Source organism: Xenopus laevis, chromosome 1L (genome assembly GCF_017654675.1).
Source record: "Xenopus laevis strain J_2021 chromosome 1L, Xenopus_laevis_v10.1, whole genome shotgun sequence".
In the NCBI taxonomy this organism is placed as follows: Eukaryota; Metazoa; Chordata; class Amphibia; order Anura; family Pipidae; genus Xenopus; species Xenopus laevis.
Genome location: NC_054371.1, coordinates 24,726,305 through 24,746,914, shown reverse-complemented (window position 1 = coordinate 24,746,914; position 20,610 = coordinate 24,726,305). Strand labels below are relative to the sequence as shown.

Sequence of the window (20,610 nt, the reverse complement as noted above, 5' to 3'; positions counted from 1 at the left end):
ACCCTATCAACCAGACTGAAATTGCACACTGGAGAGCTGCTGAATAAAAAGCGAAATAACTTAAAAACCACAAGTGATAAAGGGGTAAATTTATCAAAGAGTGAAGTTCCGCCACTAGAGTGAAATTCCGCAGCTCTCAATTCATTTCTATGGGATTTGAAAGGTGTATTTATCAATGGGTGAAGTGAAAGTTCACCCTTTGATAAATACACCTATAAAAATCCCATAGAAATGAATGGAGAGTGGCGGAATTTCACTCTAGTGGCGGAACTTCACTATTAACTTCACTCTTTGATAAATATACCCCAAAAAATGTAAACCCAATTGCAAATGGTCTCAGAATATCACTCTCTACATTATACTATCAGATAATGCAAAGCTGAACAACCTTTTTAAAGGGAATTGCCATCAAGTGCTTGTTGCAAGGACATTTTGACTGTCATGTTTCAGGTCACAAAGATTGGCTTATCAGTTGCCTCTTGAGCTACTAAACTACAGTATGTTGGGAGGACATAAATATCTACTGGAGGCTTCATGGGGCACTTTGACCTCAAACTTGAACAACTTTAAAGGAGGATAAAAGCCTGAATAATAACTGCCTCCGTCTCCAGAGTTCTCCTTTTCTCCACCTAAACTGCTCCATTAAGGACTTTTTATACATGGTCATTTACTCCACGCAGCATATTGAGGGGTGGCATCTTGTGCTACTTCAGGTCCTCTTCTTGCAAATTGCAAACAACAGCATGTGCAGTCAAAGCTGATCCAGACCTGGCTTCAACTGGGCATGCTCAGTGTTGGTGTTCACAGAGAAGAGGACCTAAAGCAGTGCAAGATGCCATCAGCCAACCCCGTTGCACTGTGCTTGACAAGGTAAGCGAATGGCCAGGTTTTAGGGGTCCATCATACATTTTTAAAATAGGAAGAAGCTCTTTTACAGAAAGTTGAATGTAAAACACTGGGAGCAAAGCTGTACAGCCCTGGTCTAGATAGCAGAAAAGCACACTGTATTGGACAAATATGATAGGCAACCCACGCCTCACCATCTGTCATTCAGAGGCCACAGAATACAATGTATGTATGAAATATGACGGATACACTTTTTAAATTTGTAAATGACTCTGCCGAAACTGTGCTCGCTGTAAAGTATATTCCCGCGGAGGAGAAATGATGTGTAAATCTGTTTTAGACTGGAATGTTTTGTGCCAAAAGAGTATTGAGAAGCTTTCCTGCTGCAAATCTACAGTCAAGTCATGTATTTGTTACCGATATTGTAAGGTGGGGATATATTGTCAATAACGCGTTTCTCAGTTCCAGGAAACTGTAACTGTACTTTGTGCGCTGTAACCTGTCTTTTAGATCAAGTAGATCAATAAAGTTTTATTAGAGTGCTTCTTATTATCGGCGTGAAGATTTTTTTGCTGCCCATTGTGTCCTTGTACAGAAATCACAGATGAGAAATCAGAGAGTGAAACTTTTATATATTTATACAGGTATGGAATCCATTATCAAATCTTTTATCCATAAGGCTCCGATATTACAGGACGGTCATCTACCATAGACTCCATAATTCAATTGATTAAAGAAAAAGACTGTGCTAATGAAATTAATTGCTTGTACTTTCTCTTAAGTAAGATATAATTCATCCTTATTGGAGGCAAAACAATCCTATTTGGTTTATTTAATGTTTAAATTATTTTTTAGTAAATTTAAAGTATGGAGATCCAAATTATGGAAAGACTCCTTATCTGGAAGTCCCAGGTCCTGATCATTCTGGATAACAGGTCCCATATCTGTTTATTAATCTACATAAATTGTTGGCTGCCAACTCTATGGGGCACATTTACTTAGGGTCAAATATCGAGGGTTAATTCGAGGGTTATCGTGGGAATATCGAAGTCGAAGGATTTAGCGATATTCGTTCGATCGAACGATCGAAGAAATAATCGTTCGATCGAACGATTAAATCCTTCAAATCGAACGATTCGAAGGATTTTAATCCATCGATCGAGCGATTTTCCTTCGATCAGAAATTGGCTTGAAAGCCTATGGGGACCTTCCCCATAGGCTAACATTGATGCTCGGTAAGTTTTAGGTGGCGAAGTAGGTGGTCGAAGTTTTTTTTAAAGAGACAGTACTTTGACTATCGAATGGTCGAATAGTCGAACGAGTTTTAGTTCGAATTGTTTGTGTCAAAGTCGTAGTCGAAGGTCGAAGTAGCCCATTCGATGGTCGAAGTAGCCAAAAAAATACTTCGAAATTCGAAGTATTTTTTATTCTATTCCTTCACTTGAGCTAAGTAAATGTGCCCCTAAGTGTACCTCTGCATTTTTAGAATTGGGACTGAGGAGCAGGGAGGTTATGGTGAGTGTCCTTGCTGTGTATGGAAAAGGGAAGGGAAAAGTACAGAGGTAAATGTGGCCTTTCAAGCAGAGGATCAGTAAAGGGATTCTGTCATGGAAAAACATGTTTAATAGCGCTCCTCAAGCAGAATCCTGTGCTGAAATCTCTTTTTCCTTTTTTGCAAACAGGGTTTTTTTTTTATAGTTAATGTCTTTAATTTTAAAATCTGACATTGGTCTAGACAGGTTCTTAGTTTCACAGGTGCCCTTAGTCATGTGATGTGCTCTGATAAACTTCAATCACTCTTTACTGCTGCACTGCAAGTTGTTTGATAATATCTCCCAGCAACCTATCAGCAGGACAATGGGAATGTACCCAGATAACAGCTCCCTGACACCTGCATTGCTAAAAATGCACCCATGCCCCACCTATTTGTGAACAGCACTTAATAGTAAAAGTCCAAGTCCCACCAGGACTCCTCCAGTTACACTGAGTAGGAAAAACAAGAGCTTATCTAAAAATACAGTAGATCCATTGTGAAGTGCTGTCTCTTTATGAAAGCACTAGGGATGCACCGAATCCACTATTTTGGATTCAGCCGAACCCTCGAATCCTTTGTGAAATATTCTGCCGAATATCGAACCAAATCCGATGGGAAGATGGAATTTTTTTTTTACTTCCTTGTTTTGTGACAAAAAGTCACGCGATTTCCCTCCCCACCCCTAATTTGCATATGCAATACGGTTCGGCCTGGCAGAAGAATTAGGCCGAATCCTGCTGAAAAAGGCAGAATCCCGAACCGAATCCTGGATTCGGTGCATCCCTAGAAAGCACATGACTGTAACAATGACCTGAGTTTGCGCCTACATACTGATATTACAAGTATACAAATACATTTATTGATTCAAGAATAACATTTTGACTGGTAGAACGAATTACTTGCAATATACACAATGTAATCTAGCAGTAAAACCATAAAAACCATGACAGAATTCCTTTAATTATGCTTTGTCTTGTGGAACACAGAAAATTGTAGAGTTTAGAATCTAGAATCTCTGCCCTAAAGCAAGACAGGCCAGTTGATAATAATAATACTATTTCCTATGGCTTCATTCATCACTGGAGGCTTTTCTTCTTTAATAATGGTCTAGTACCCAACATATGGGATGGGTTATGGGATTCCATGACAGCATTCTGAGAAGCACTATTCTGAAGGCAAAGGGTAGTTCTACTCCTTATTATATACTCACTGTCAGTATGCTGTTAGTTAGTTAGTTCCATAACTATGTCTATGTGTATATATACTGTATATATAAAGCCACAGCTTTATGGACCTTTTCTAGGTCAGTGAAACCACTTGATTCACTGAACACCATGGACACATTTATTTCTTAACCCAAATCTACTTTGTAACTCACCAACCCAGCTGGTAAACAATTTGAATTTCTTCACGTTGCTTGTTCTGAATACAGGAATGACCCTATTGTGCAACCTTTCCTGGAAAAAAAAGCATCTGGATTAAAGTTTTTAAAGTTTCTAGCACAAAGCTAATCGGGACGGCTCGGTTACATTGCCAGAGCTGGCTGTCTGAGCTTCAGGGGCGATGGAACCTGCTAAATCTCCACTTCAGTCAAGCAATAAAAATTCCTGAACCTGCTGGAGAGAATAACATGAAATTGTTACCCAACTCTGCAGTGGAAAAGGAAGAAAATATGTGTATTTGCTCGATGCTTGAAGACATTGTGCGTGGCATGCAGCACAGGGGGTTTAGCAATGTTAGACAGGTGCCCATATTAGCCAGGTTATACTACCACTCATCATGAAGCTTTCCTTAGATATATAAAAATAATCTGCCTAAAATGGACACATTTTTACCTTTATTCTTGCATTCATCATTCATTATGTAGAATATTTCAGCTACAAGATATGTTTATTATTTTTTTACTATAAGTTTGCCCCTTGGTTCTGAGGACTTTATGATATACTCCCTTGCCTTTTGAAAAGCCACACACACACCCCACCCATAATAATTTTGTTTTTACGAATTTATCAAGGGTCGGTAAATTTTACCAGCCTGTAATGATAGTTAGTGCTCAGGAGAACCTCAATGACTTACAGCAGAATGGAGTTTTAGTTTTGGAAGCTTCATCCCTAACTCAAAGGGTTACTGTATGTCTAAATCATTCAGAATAAGAATAGAAAGTTTAGCAAGATCACCATCTTCATCTAGTCAGATCTGCCAGATTTTATTAGAAATGCATGCCGTATATCTCTGCTCAAGGAACCCAAAGAACTTTATGAGGCTATTAACACAATGCTCATTGCTGTAGATATAATCTCTGGGCTTCTCGTTTCTCTTCAAAAAGTTAAATTCTTATGTTTCTACCAGTATGTACATTGCACATCATCAATAAAACCAAGACCTGACTAAGCAACAGGATCAACCTTTCACGGCTTTACATCATTGGAGCATGATCTTTACGATTGTTCTTGGTTCCAACCCAGTCGTTCCTATTCAAGTTGCAGATGCCCACCTCTACTCACACAGTTATCTCTATCAACATATGTAAAGTCTAGGGGTCAGTGGTTCTTGGCATTCATTCAATAGGTTTCTCAACACAGTGAAAGGGGAAGGGGCTCATTTTTAGTCTTAACTTTTGAACCGATCCTGATTGAGTGGATATGAAATATTTTCACAAAGGTGAATCCCAGACACAGTGGGGCAGATGTATCAAGGGTCAAATATCGAGGGTTAATTAACCCTCAATATTCGACTGCCGAATTCAAATCCTTCGACTTCAAATATCAAAGTCGAAGGATTTTGTGCATTTCGATCGAAGGAATAATCGTTCGATAGAACGATTAAATCCTTTGAATCGAACGATTCGAAGGATTTTAATCCATCGATCAAAGGATTATCCTTCGATCAGAAAAATGATAGAAAGCCTATGGGGACCTTCACCATAGGCTAACATTGGCCTCGGTAGGTTTTAGGTGGCAAACTACGAGGTCGAAGAAATTGTATTTCTAGAAACGTTCCCCGCACTGCCTCAGCTGGATAGTAGAATGCATCCAATCCTCCACGGGTACACCGCTATCCCGATATTTACTTAAAGATTTCCAAGAATGAGGAGAGCACTCATAAATAGCAATTTATGCTGTGATGTGTTTATTCAGGCTACTACACGACATGTTTCGGATCCATGTTGATCCTTTATCAAGTGTCTTGAAGAAATTTTTAAAGAGACAGTACTTCGACTATCGAATGATCGAATAGTCGAACGATTTTTAGTTCGAATCGTTCGATTCGAAGTTGAAGGTCGTAGTCGAAGCTCAAAGTAGCCAATTCGATGGTCGAATAGCCAAAAAAACCATTCGAAATTCGAACTATTTTTCCTCTATTCCTTCACTCGAACTTAGTGAATGGGCCCCAGTGTGTTCCCAGTCCAGCAATTTGTCAGGCTCTCTTCTGCCTCCCAACAAAACGTCAATTTCAAATGAAATCGCTGTATACCTCAAAAATATGAAGTGGAAGAAACCTGAAAGGCGAAATGCGTCAAAGGTGATGAGGAAGTGCTGAAGCATGGTGCTGGAGAGCGGAGACATGCGCAGTTGACTCTAAGAGACGCTGGAGAGGCGCAAGTGAGATACACAAACGCTGCAAAGCTGCCCTTACTGATCTTAATGCGGATTCATACTATACGTTTGTGAGTGCAACTTTACTTATTTATTAAACGATGGCAAACGCTTCTACACATGTCACTTTTTATTGCCCACGAAGGAGAAAGGAAGTGCTGGGACTGATGATGGAATGTCCATACTTGATACATGCCATTAATCACCTGTTGTCTGAGAGTATAATAGACCACCAGAACCACCGAGGATTATAGTGCGGGTATTAACTATACCCCATTCTCTTTCATCATCCGCGATAATCACAACCCTTAATGTGTTATATCTCACTATTCACCACAGTAAAAGGCAATTTCTGGGGCGCAGTTAAGTGACTGTAAACACTTGTTTGGTGGCAAACCAATTAAGAATACTACACTATATTATTATTTTTCAGTTTTTTTCCCCCTCAAACATATTTTTGAGGTATACAGAAATTTAATTTGAAATTGTCATTTTGAGTGGATATGAATTGGGCTAAAAGAAAGGGATGCATGCACAAAGTAGCAATTAAGATGAAACACTGAGTAGAGGAATAAAGCATTCTTAAAACACATAAGGGTAATGGCAAATGGGATCCTTTGTTGCTCTTAGAAAAATCATGAGGGACCACCCCAAAATACCTTTCCATGGCAGCTGGAGTGGAAATTAACAGGGGGTATAACATTTGAATTGCATAACCACATAAAAATGCCTTCAAAGGCATTTTTGTGCATTGACATGATTAAAATGTTTTACCCACTCTGATTCACTGTCACGGAAAGGTATTTTCAGCACAAACACATTCCTCCTACTTCCAAACAACAAAACACCATTAAGTTCCTCCTTCTAATGGTTAAAATCAGTGTAATATTGGCATGCAATACTTTGTATATTAATCTCACCAAGATAAAAGTTACCTGATGACCTGGTAAGGTTGGGCTGATTCTCCTGCATTTGTAATTATGCTGGTACTGTCCCTATTTTAGAGAGTTGAGCGGTTCAAATGTTAAGAGTCTTAAGTACAGTTTACTCCCCCTCGAATGGAAGGCAACATTCTGCTATTAAATAATAAACTGAAAGTGATCTTCCTGCTGAGCAATGATGTGAGTGCTATACAGTATTATTATTATATTTGGAATAACAAATGCACTTCCATCCTGGCTGCTGAGTGAATAAGATGCTCATCCACTGGTGCAAGTTAATTGGCATCCCCCCAACATGCTTGAAGACATTGTGCGTGGCATACAAAGGAACAGTTACTACAAAAAAAAAACCTTAAATTATTCATGACATTTGACACACTGGTTATATCTCTCTCTCTGTATATGGAACATGAAGTCTTTGAAGAGGAAAGAAATCTTGGAGAGGATAATGTTTTTTACACACATACATAGTATCTTCCCTGCACTTGTTGGCCCGGGCTGGCTCTTTGGGTGGCTCTCTGTGCCCACAAGTACAGGCACTTTCTGCAACTATTTGTAAGTGCAAAGAGGATGTTTAGACGCAAGTATCTTTAATGGTCAATACACATACCCCATTGAGTCTATTGTAGACATGCGGCTGCAGTTATAAGTGCCTCCTTATAGACTTACCTACAGTTTACAGTGATAGACACTGATGACTTAAAGGATAAGTCAAACCCAAAAATATTTTTTTTCCTTTATAAAAGAAAACACAATTCTAAGCAATTTTCCCCATATCCATTTATTACAAATTTTCTATGGTTTTAAGTTTTTTTGTATATATATATATATATATATATATATATATATATATATATATATATATATATATATATATATATATATATATATATATATATATATATAAATTATTTTTGGTGCTGGCTTATCCTTTAAATAAGCAAGTTCAACTACAGGAGAGGAAACAAGGTTGTAAAGAGAGACCTGCCTGACTCGTGCAATGAATAATGGGAGAATGTGACCAGCCTGCGCAAAACCCTCATCGCAACCAACTAGATGCCAGGACCAATCCCCAACATCAGCATCTAATCTTTTGACTGAATGGAAGCAAAGCCCAACAATATTCCTGGAAGGCTCTACTGGGATTCAAGCCAGGAACCCCTGAGCAACAGAGTTCCCTGATAGAGCACCACCTAAAGGCTCCCATACATGGACCGATAAAAGCTGCAGAAAGACCGATATACGGCCGAAACTTGGCCAGATGTCGGTCGCGCAGGGTAAAAATCCAATTGGATTACGGCTGCATCTGTTCATTGATAAGGTCCTGCGATCCGACCACCCATATTGCCTCCATTCTGATCCGATCATTGGGCCCTAGGGCCCACGATCAAATTAGCCTGATATCACCCACCTCAATGTGGACATATCGGGGAGAGTGTCGCCAAACGAGCAGATCTCCCTGTGTATGGACACCTTACTGGTGACACTAACACTAAAAAATTATTATTCAAAATATTAATGTACATGAAAAGTTACCTATAGCTCAAGTTGATCGTTTTTCACTTGCTTTTGCAAGTCATTGTTACTTACCCTCCTCGGTTTTGGAATGAGGTGTTCTACAGGCTGGACAACTTTGAGCTCTACTAGTAAAGTTGGCCATACATGCACCAATATTATCTTACGAAACTGATTTCCATACGATATTTGGTGCGTGTATCATGGGAGACGAGTCGATTGATATCGGCAGAAGACTTGGATATCAGTCAGCTCGATCAGCCCAGGTGGAAAATGTTGCCTTTGTAGTCACCAAAACATTGTCCATTGTTAGTGCTGAATCGTCAGATACAGGTAGAATTCTATTGTTTCTATTTGTATATCTGACCATTCAGCTCTACACGTGTGTATTGAAATGAACAATAGTGATGGGCGAATTTATTCGGCCACAGCAAATTTGTGGTGAATATGCTCTTTTCGCCGACGGCAAATGAATTTGCCTCAAAAAATCGTTGCCGTCAAAGTTTTTTCGATGCCAGTGACGGTTCCGACACCAGCATCAATTTAGATGCAGGTGACGATAAACGGATGCCCATTGACTTTAATGGGTGCCTGCGTCAACTTTGCCGGTGCCGGTGGATTGTCGTTGGCGTCAAAATCGCTGCTTCACGAATTTTTCGGCAGTTTCGCGAATTTCACTGGAAATTGGCCGAATTTCTCCCGTTACGGTTTGCCGAAAAATTCACAAGCCGGTGAATTTTGGAAAGATTTTTTCCAGGAAAGATCGTAATTGTAACGTCTATGGCCACCTTAAAGAAACAATAACGTCAAAAAATACAAGTGTTTCAAAGTAATGAAAATCTAATGCAGTGTTGCCCTGCACTGGTAAAACTGGTGTGTTTGCTTAAGAAACACTACTATAGTTTATATAAATAAGCTGCAGGGTAGCAATGGGGGCAGCCATTCAAAGGAGAAAAGGCTCAGGTTACACAACAGATATCAGATAAGCTCTGTCTGTCTAATGGTGTTATCTGTTATCCATTAGTTAACCTGTGCCATATAGCCGTTTTTCAATTTCCGCCATTGCTCCATAGCAGCTTGTTTATATGAACTATAGTAATGTTTCTGAAGCAAACACACCAGTTTTACCAGTGCAGGGCAACAGTTCATGATATTTTCATTACTTTAAAACACTTACATTTTTTGGTGTTACTGTTCCTTTAAGTTAGCAGGACCTTCTCTCGGATTATTTGCCAACTGGTCACATGGACTGAGCAATGGGCTCTGCCAACAAGTAGAATAAATCCCCAACAAATAAAAAAGTACCCCACACACATAGTGATCAGCAGAGGACCTCTTGTATTTGTCAAACCCCACTTACTGCCCAATAAACCCTGCACCTTTTGTAACTTTCTCATCTCTTGGGGTCTCTTTCTGCCACAGGGACTGGAATACTCCTGTACCCCCTGGTGGTAGCACAGCTTTTGGCTTTAAAGGGATACTGTCATGGGAAAACATGTTTTTTTTTCAAAACACATCTGTTAATAGCGCTGCTCCAGCAGAATTCTGTACTGAAACCCGTTTTTCAAAGAGCAAACAGATTTTTTTATATTCAATTTTGAAATCTGACATGGGGCTAGACATATTGTCAGTTTCCCAGCTGCCCCCAGTCATGTGACTTGTGCTCTGATAAACTTCAGTCACTCTTTACTGCTGTACTGCAAGTTGGAGTGATATCACCCCTTTCCTTTTCCCCCCCAGCAGCCAAACAACAGAACAATGGGAAGGTAACCAGATAACAGCTCCCCGACACAAGATAACAGCTGCCTGGTAGATCTAAGAACAGCACTCAATAGTAAAAGCCAGAGTAATTCCATCCTAAAGTACAGGCACAAGTCACATGACTGGGGGCAGCTGGGAAATTGACAATATGTCTAGTCCCATGTCAGATTTCAAAATTGAATATAAAAAAATCTGTTTGCTCTTTTGAGAAATGGATTTCAATGCAGAATTCTGCAGGAGCAGCACTATTAACTGATGCATTTTAGGAAAAAACATGTTTTCTCGTGACAGTATCCCTTTAAGAGACTCTCGCCTCTTGTGAGTTTTGGGCAATAATCTCCTGAGGATTGCCTGTGCCTTGAGTTTTGCTTCAATGAGAGGAGGTGGAAGGCAAAGTCAAAATCCCACCATTAACCTTACTTGCCCTTGTAAAAGCATCTACCAGAGTCCATTAGCCTTCCCAGAATCCCTGTGTCTATTATACAGAGCAGTATGACAGCTCCCTTGTCCCAGTTGGATTAGTTATATCTTCTCTATAGACAAAGCCCCAGTCTGGTCTGGCAGAAGATCGTGTTGCCATATGTGTGTGAGCAGCAGTGAAAGGGTTACACAAACAAGAAGAGTAAATGATGTGGATGTGCAGCCAGACAGGGTGTGATTAGAGGGTGAATAACTCTTGGGATAGGGGGGCACATCTATAAAGAATGAACCTTCTCACTTGTCCCAGCCCAGCTCTGGGAAACACATCAGCCCGAAAGGCACATCGATTCCTGTCAGTAACGACCCCATCTGTCCGTCTGTGGGAGGTGACGCTGTAACTTGAGCCGAGGGACAAGTTTGTGGCAACACGTGAGCGATTTGGCCGCTGCCTGCAGCTTCTTCTTCAGCGCTTTGTGCGCAGCCCGGGCTGTTCTGCCACATCAGTCTCCTCTTCTTCTTCCAACTGCCAGCAATGAGCAACTGCCGCACGTTGACTCTCCTGCTCGGGGCTCTGCTCGCTGCCAGGCACGCACACTGCTCCCCTAACTGCCCTCCTGGGGACCGGGCTCTGGGTAAGAACCGCCGCCACAACATGCTCTTATATGTACTCTACTAACTACCATATTCCTTCCTTTGTCTAGAGCTTTTTTATCTATATATTTATTATTCTCTTTATCTGCACTTGGAAACAGGACTTGGGTGGGGGACAGAATATTATCCAGGAGGAGGAGGGTAAGTGCTAAAAGTCACACTGCTCCCAGTTCCCACACATCTGCTCAGTACACTACCTAATAAATGTATAAATAGTCACTCTGTTACAAATAATGGGGCCCACTACTTAATTACATCAGTAACTGTGATGTCTCACCCCAGAGGCTCATGCTGTTACCCCACTGCCCCCCAGGTCCCCTGCTAGGACACAGTATTAGAAAATAAAGAAAAGATTCTCTGCAGAGAATACTTGACCCTGTGCAATTTGTGCTCCCCAAATTAGACATCACAGGTCCCCTAACACGACTCACACTTGCTATGCCTGATGGTGATCCTGAGTGTCAGTTTCTCACTGCCAGCACCAGGCACCAGGCTGATCACACACACAGATTTTTTTTTACTACAGTTTCCAACCCAACTGATTTGATAAATTCCAACCCAACTGATTTGATAGATCCCAACCCAACTGATTTGATAGATCCCAACCCAACTGATTTGATAGATCCCAAACCAACTGATTTGATAGATCGGAAATCAACTGATTTGATAGATCCCAACCCATCTAACTTGATAGGTCCCAACCGAACTAATTTGATAGATCCAAAACCAATTGATTTGATAGATCACAACCCAACTAATTTGATAGATCCCAACCCAACTGATTTGATAGATCCCAACCCAACTAATTTGATAAAACCCAAACCAACTGATTTGATAGATCCCAACCCAACTGATTTGATAGATCCAAAACTAAATGATTTGATAGATCAGGTATAACTGTCCAATATCGGTAAGCACACCAATAGGTAACTGAAGTGCGGAGTTATAACATGGTCTGGGGGGTCTTTTAAACCAGGACCAAACGAGAGACTATTAGTGATGTGCATTAGTGATGACCCACGAGTCTACCACATTTGGCAACCATTCTAGGTTGGGGTTGGGTGCGGGTCAAACTGGGGAAGTACACTCCTCCACTGCTCCCAAAGATTCCCTGTCTTGGAATAAGAGGCGTCCACAGAAGCAGCGCTCAGAGCAAGAAAATGTGGGTACAGGTAGGCACTTTAGTTGGGAGACCAAAGGTGCTCCTTTATAAACCCTGGGTAGTTATTTCCCTTCAGCCATTTGTCTTATCAGTGCTGTTTGGTTCTCCTGCTTTGTGCACTTTATTTAGTCCAATATAGCTCAAGAGATTAGGTTGTTTAGCCCCATATACGTGTAATATCTTCATGTTTGGTCAGGAATGGGTAGATGGGCAGGAACTATTGGCCAATGTATGACCAGCTTTAAAGGAAAACTAAACCCTTAATTAAAAAAAATCCTACCCCCCTACTCTACATAGACCCCCTCCCTCTTTCCCCCAGCCTAGCTGTTACCCCTGGTAAATGCCCCTAACTCTTTACTTACCCCTTGGTGCAGGTTCACGGCATCGGAGTTCACAGGCGCCATCTTCTTCTTTTTGGTATTCTTCTGGTCTTCTTACTGCGCTTGCCAATTTCCATAAATTTCAGTGAATGCGCAGTTGTCAAAAATCCTAAGACGGCTTCAACTGCGCATGCACCGATATGGCACTTATTGACCGAGGAAGACTGAAGAGAAGAAAATGGCACCCGTGAACTACGATGCCTTGAATCTGCACCGAGGCCTAAGTAAAGAGTTAGTGGCATTTACCAGGGGTAACAACTAGGCTGGGGGGAGCAGGGAGGGGGTATATGTAGGGTAGGGGGTAGGGTTTTTTTTAATAAAGGGTTTAGTTCTCCTTTAAGCTTTGTACTGACTAGAGGCCTACCACACAGGAGGCTTGATTTAGTGTTCAGTACTTTGTATTTGGTGCCCACCAGAGAACCCAACACCCTGGGCCAACTCTCACAGCTATGATATAGATATAGTGCCATATGATATAAGTTTTTATATAGGCCTGTGGTTGAGATATGTAGGGCAGGTGGGATTTTTTCTAGGCTGGTGCTCGTTTCTAGGCTGATGCAGTGTATTAATTTGTCAGAATGTGTTTGACTCATTCAGACACATTCAGTTTTCATGGGGTGTTAGAGCTGAGTGGCAGTGCTGCGCTCTAACACAAATGCTGACCCAAGCAATCATCTCAACACAAGCATTCTGTTACAGCCAACCAGTGGCTTATTTGCCAACATTATTGCATTGTGTTGCGTGGGATTGTTGCTCTGGTCATAATTGCTCAGTGTATATTTACAAAAGAATGATGATTCAGGGAGGCTTAGCTTCCCCAAAAAGAGTTACTGTATGTTCATATATAATCATATGTTCTCCAACACAAGGCCCTCTATTGGCAGCCTCCCCAAACACTAATTTCCCCTCCTCCCCTGCTGAAATCACTGTCATAGACCAAAACGCTTGTGTTTCTGCCAGAATTTAAAAAAAAAAAAAAAATACAGTCATGTAATTACCGGGAAATACAATTCCTTCCCGACCACAAAAAGTTGACTTTTTTTTAAAAAAAAAATATCTCGGTATAGCTCAGTAAAGTATTCCTTCAGTGTTGCAATGAGATGTAATTCAGGTATATTTATTATTTGTCCACTATCTGCAGCCTTGTGGTTTAATACTGCTCTGTATATGTGTGTCGAATCATCCATCTTATTATATGTCTAAACTGTCATCTAGTTTTTAGCCTAGATCCTTTACCTAGTTCAATCGCTAAGGAGCGCTCGCTTCCTAATGTGTTTCCAGTCTCACATCTCCCGCTTGTATTTACTAAAATAGAATTGGGTGGTTATTATTTCCCAGCAAGAATATAATGTTTCAAGCTCAGAGCTGGACGGCAGCTAGGAACTAACTGCCACGTCCAGAGAATTTCAGCTTTCATCACCTTTAGAGAAAGTAATCTTCCAGTTACATGTTCCATTTGGGAAGCAATAAATCTAGTGCAATAGAAATAGGAGAAATGTGCTAAAATGGGTTTTAAAAAAATAATAATAAAGACTGCACCAGCTTGACACTTCTCTCACTCAGTCCATGAATGTGCAAAGGGAAATTTCAGTATGCAATTATCAACCATGATCGGACTGGGCTGGCGGGACATGGGAAAAAACTCGGTGGGCCCCACCGACCCAGGCCCGCTCCCAGTCTGAAGACTTATGCAGTGCTGCACCCTGACAAGGGCAGCGGAGGGGGTTTGTGATTGGGGTGGGAACCCCGGGGCGGTGATCCCAGGTGGGGGGTTAGGGGCCCCTAAAGCTACAGCACGGGTGAGTTCTGGCCTGACTATGCAGTTAGCCATGTTTTTACCCATAATTCCAGTGCAATTGCAGTTGCTAGGGGGAGTTTTGTCCAATGCAGTTGTGGAAAATGCAGAAAAACGTGTGCTATTAAATGTAGCCAGGCTTAATCTCTAGGGCTCCACCTTTGCTGGGTCCAAATAGGGGTAAATGACCCCTATAGTCTGTAAATCTACTGTGACTGTAGCTGGCTGCCTGTACACACAGTTTTGGGGGGTAATTAGCTATGGTAGGCAGGTTTAGCATAGGATCAGGAGCATAAAGACAGGAGCTCCACTTTTTGAGGCAATACACAGGTTTATTTTGGCAAACTCTTCCCAACATAAAGGTCACAGGAGCACAGTTCATTAGTGTTTCAACAGCATTCAAGACTTTTCCCCACTCTGGGGTTCTCACCATTCCAGACTCTGGAATATTTTGGGCTTCTCACTAAGCCCTTCTGACTCTACCCTCCAGGGCTACCAGCTCACCAGCCTCTGGCCTGTCTCATCTTCTGGCTTTCCTCAATCACTTTAGACTCTCGGTCACCTTGTCACGTCTCCCTCTGCTCATTGCAGTTTCAGGCAGCACCCCTTGCCCCGTGGAAGTCCCTAACACTCTCACTTCCATTAAATACCTTTACACAGTACAGCCTTCCTGTGGAAAGTGAGCTCCAACATGTGGACCAACTGGACCACTGGAATGGATTGTCTGGTTCCTTCCAGAACACTACAGCTTCCAGGGCCACACAGCAATAACAGAGAAACCATACCCTGTTTAGAAACATCTCGTTTGCAGCTTACATGTCTATTTGGGAAGAAATTAAAGGCAAAATTTACCTTTTGACAACTTTTTTCGTCATTCTACTACACCGCATATAATATTCCTGATATTCCTCCTGGGTGTAGCACCCTGTCAGCTATTGCAAGTGAGTGTTGCACCCAATACTGAGAAGATGATGCTAAAAAAAAGACAAATGTCCATCCAGTTCAACTGATTCTCCAAATGGAACCAACCTAATTACTGGCTGATCCAAAACCATTTGCAGCCTCTCCAGTTTGCTTCAGTTTGGGAAAAATAATTTGTAACTCCAAAAGGGAAATCAGACCAGACCCTAGATCTCCTATGAACCAAATTACAGTAACCCTGTATATTCTCACTTGTTAAATGTGCATCCAACCTCTTCCGCACGAGTCCTCGTTATTCTCAAAATCTACTGGTTTATCCCTGGAGTCAGGAGTCCCACAGGCCTTGAATATCCAGAAGTTGCTAAAATAATGAAGACAGTACATTTCCTTCTATCATTGGGGAAATACTAATGAGTGCCATGTATAGAGCTGGAGAAGCTAATTCATAGGCCTTTGTATTTCCCTCTGTGTCACATTTAGAGACAAGCTTCCCATGGCACAGAGTCACTGAGGACTCGGAGCATTGCTCAGTTGGAAGCCATGGATACAGGCTGAAACTGAGATATATATTTTTAAGTTGACACTTGAGGTCACACTAATCTTAAGACGTTGATAGACCTGCTTCAGCTGCTTATCCATTTTTATTTTCAGTTTAAATACCTTATCATGGATGAGATGTTTGCACTTTATGAACCTATATTCCAAGTAAATGAAGGGAATAGACTGGATATTTATAAAGTTCTTATTGCCAAAATACTGTATATTGGGTCAGTCAAGGATACATGCTTGGTTGCTTTGTATTGATGCAAGAAAGATTAATATACCATCCCGGGGATTCTGCAGTACTGCTTCTTTCTCACATAATTTCTTTTATGTTGTCTTTACATTGGGTCAATGGTCCGTCAATCAACACAAATCAGCAGCCCTCTGAGAAGTCTCTGTATAAACAAACCCTTCCCTTCCCCCAGCTGCTGCCTTTGCAATGCTTTGAGATAAGGAGCAGCTTATCATACTACAAGCTATGGATTGGGGCTCGGACAAACCAAGAGGTAGAATGTGAATATGTTCAGCTCAAGTTTTACAAATGCAGTTTCTGCCTTGCATAAAAGGCCATTGTTCTGAACTACCTGTAGTGTTTTTCCTTTCATTGGACCCTAGGATACAGGGATGGGAGCTCCTTTAGGAGTTGGGTGATGCAGTTTGGGAAGGGGTAGGGTAGACCTGTGCAGAAGCTCTTGTTAAAGGAGAATCTAGAACGAATACATGCATTTGCATGTATGTATTTCCTTGATTTAAAAATTTCTTTGGTTTTTACAGCATTTTTATGGGCCCCTGAAAAACCAGCCAAGGGGTGGCCCTTAACATTTAAAATGGCAATTTTCTGTTTAGGATTATTCTGTGGCACATAAAACAATATATTTTATGGACGTGGTTTAATGAAATGGTCTGTATAGTGTTTCACATATTGACTGTTGAATGCAATATTTTTTTTTAACAATTCTTTTATATAGAATTGTTTTTTTTTTAATACACGGTAATCCTACAATGCCAGCGAAGAGATTCAGCAGCTCTATATCAGTAATAAGCCAGGCTTTTAACCATATCCACAGGAACTCCCCATCTTGGATCTTGTTAGATTATTTTTTGAGTGTCAGTGGCTCTGCACATGCTCAGTAGACTCTGTGATGCTTTAAAAACATGAAGCTTAGCAGTTGACAGAAATAGGGATGCACCGAATCCACTTTTTTGGATTGGCAAAAAAGAAGATGAGGAGCTACTGGGGCATCTTGGGAGGCATAGATTTTTCCTGCTAAAAGGCTGTGGTTGCCTTGGGCTGGTACAGAAATCCAAGACATAAAATGTAATATTTCTAAGCTTTAGTTTTCATTTAAAGGGTATGCAAAGGCAAAAAAATAAAATCCCATTTTTACTTTCTTTAATGAAAAAGAAACCTATCTCCAATATACTTTAATTAAAAAATGTCAGTTTTTATAAGAAACCTGACTGTATGCAGTGAAATTCTCCCTTCATTTACTGCTGTGGATAGGAATTGTCAGACGGTCCCTAACTGCTGAGCAGGGAAACAATCATACTTATGAACAGCAGGGGGAGCCCCCGCCTTACTTCCGAGCCATGCAGAACTCAAGCAGCTTTGTTTATGACGATCCCTAAGCCGCCAAGACCACACTGAGCATGTGCACAGTCTTAGTCTTGCAAACAGGGCTGATCCTATCAAATGTAGGGCCCAATTGGGACCATGTTGGCGGGGCCCCTAGACAAAGTGTTGCTGGCTACTGACACACCAAGTATTTAGGAAAATAAGGGCATACAGGCACAAAATAGAAAGGAAAGGGGCAGACAAGGTAAGAGAGTGAGAGGGATGAAATAGGGGAGCAGGCTTGGTTGGATTGGGGGCAGGGAGGGCCTATCAAGGTTGGAGGAAAGCTGGGCCTATGAGAGTTGGGGGCAGGCTAGACCTATGGAATTGGGGGATAGGCTGGCTTATCAGAGTTGGGGGTGGGCTGGACCTATGGATTTGTGGATGGGCTGAACTCTCAAAGTTGGGGGCAGGCCAGGCAGCATCATGTGCTGAGGGAAATATTATCTGTGCTGTCCTGTGGTGCGGGGCCCCCAGAGGTGCGGGGCCCTATTGGGCCCAATTGGTCCAATAGGCCTAAGGCCGGCCCTGCTTGCAAAGATGTTTAACAAAGTTACAAGATGGTGACCCCCTGTAGCCAACTTTGAAAGCATACATTATTTGTTTGATTAGGCTTGTGGTGCAGTAAGTTCATGTTTATGTTTAGTATACAAAATACAGCATTTCTAGCCTTATTCTATTTTAGACTTTACATGCCCTTTAAGGAATTATCAGCACAATAGCGGGGGATTTGGAAGGAACTCAGATGTCATTCCCCACCAGTGAGCACCAGTCGCAGTCAAGATCTGGAATGTGCAAAGATAATTCTCTGACAAATCCTCCCTACAAACACTTCACACGTACATGGGAGACAGTGCCAGTTGTTCTGCAATAGCAAAACTGGTGCAGGTGCCAGTTTTTAGGATTAGGATGCGTGTGGTTTTAATTTCAGCTTGTGATTTTTTTTGTTTTTAGTAAAGAGCCAGCGCTACCGATATTTATATGTATTGTGCAAGCAAACAAAAGAAATGGACTTGATTTAAACATGTGTTTCAGTTTATGAAACTCCAAGATGCAATAACTGTGAACAGCAAAACACCAAACTGTTTTTGCTCTATGTTTATATTTGATGAGCCAAAATATTTCATAATGAATGCGGAACTCTGTGCTTCATTCCTCCCCCCAAATGTGTAACACATCTAAGCAGGGACCTTATATGCTCTCCATTCTCTCTTCAACACTTATTTATTTGCTGCTTGGATGTAAATCTCCTGTATTTTAACCCCTGGGTTTTTAGACGAAAAACTCCCGGACTTTAGTCTAGGGGGCTTACTTCTCTGATATTCTATTTAAAGGGCATGTAAAGGCAAAAAAATAAAATCCCATTTTTACTTTCTTTAATGAAAAAGAAACCTATCTCCAATATACTTTAATTAAAAAATGTGTACCGTTTTCATAAGAAACCGGACTGTATGCAGTGAAATTCTCCCTTTATTTACTGCTGTGGATAGGAATTGTCAGACGGTCCCTAACTGCTCTGCATGGAAACAATCATACTTATGAACAGCAGGGGGAGCCCCCGCCTTACGTCCCAGCCATGCAGAACTCAAGCAGCTTTGTTTATGATGATCCTTAAGCAGCCCAGACCACACTGATGGTGACCCCCTGTAGCCAACTTTGAAAGCATAAATTATTTGTTTGATTAGGCTTGTGGTGCAGTAAGTTCATGTTTATATTTAGTATACAAAATACAGCATTTCTAGCCTTATTCTATTTTAGACTTTACATGCCCTTTAACATCTACTTAAGTTAACATTTAGTATGTTATAGAATGGCTAATTCTGAGCAACTTTTCAACTGACCTTCATTTTTTCTTTTAATTTGTCTTCTGACTCTTTCCAGCTTTAAAATGGGGGTCACTGACCCCCTCTAAAAAAACAACTGTTCTGTAAGGCTACAAATGTATTGTTATCGCTCCTTTTTATTACTCGACTTTCTATTCATATTCCTGTCTCTCATTCTTATTATTGCATGGTTTCTATGGTAATTTGGTCCCTAACAACCAGATGGCTGAAACTGCAAACTGGAGAGCTGCTGAATAAAAAGCTAAATAACTCAAAAACCATAAATAATAAAAAATGAAAACCAATTGCAGATTATCTCAGAATATCTATCTCTACATCATACTAAAAGTAAATTTAAAGGTGATCAATCCCTTTAATGAAACCTAGATGCATTGGGGTCTTTTATGGGGCCCTTAATTCACTAGGAGGTACCTTATTTTGGCGAAGTTGGGGGTTGCATTACACTGTGAGCCTACTGGAAGTGTAGGGAACTGGTCCCGTGAGCACATAGACTATCATGGATTTCTTCAATCTGCAAAACCAGAAATGTCCTTGGGGAGAAAATAAATTTATATGCAGCTCATCAGTGGGTGTACTTTAGACGTGTTTTGTGCTGCCAATGTACTTCGGGTACCCTTAAGACTAGGGACATGTCAATATATTAAAGTAATATTACCTTAGGCTTTTTAAACTCAATTGGATTCCTGTTCTGTTGCTGAATCAAGGACCAGTAAGTTGAAACCTCCAGATGTCACCAGTAATTGGAGCCCAGGGATTTCTTGAAACAGATGAGCTTCTTATTGAACATAGGCTTATGTCTCCTGGATATAGTAATTCTTTAATCAAGTAGCTCAATAACTGTGCCAACACCATTTTACTTGGTTATATCTCATACAGCTGAAACAAATAGTGTTCTATCCTCTCCAGGGGGTAGCACCACCAGCCTTAGTGATCCAGTCCCCGGCATAGACAATCCCACATTGGTTTCTCACTCCCTGGCAAATCTCCTAAATCCAATCACTTGTGTCCTTATACTGGCAGCCTAACTAACCCAGCTAACCTCCTTGTTGGAGCCAACTCTTAAAGGACTAACGCTAGCTTCGCCTA

General features: G+C 41.1%; 1 protein-coding gene across 2 annotated transcripts in view; it reads left to right on the top strand.

The window, feature by feature from the left end:
* Positions 1-10,871: 10,871 nt before the first annotated feature.
* cpz.L (carboxypeptidase Z L homeolog) overlaps positions 10,872-20,610 on the top strand; it is a 54,253-nt gene continuing 44,514 nt past the window's right edge. Inside the window, exon 1 of one of the 2 annotated variants that reach the window (XM_041587742.1) lies at positions 10,872-11,245. In XM_041587742.1, coding sequence (XP_041443676.1) covers positions 11,146-11,245 — 100 coding nt within the window. In that variant the 5' untranslated portion in view covers positions 10,872-11,145. The remainder of the gene's footprint in view (positions 11,246-20,610) is intronic. The other variant, XM_041587739.1, reaches the window with a different exon arrangement.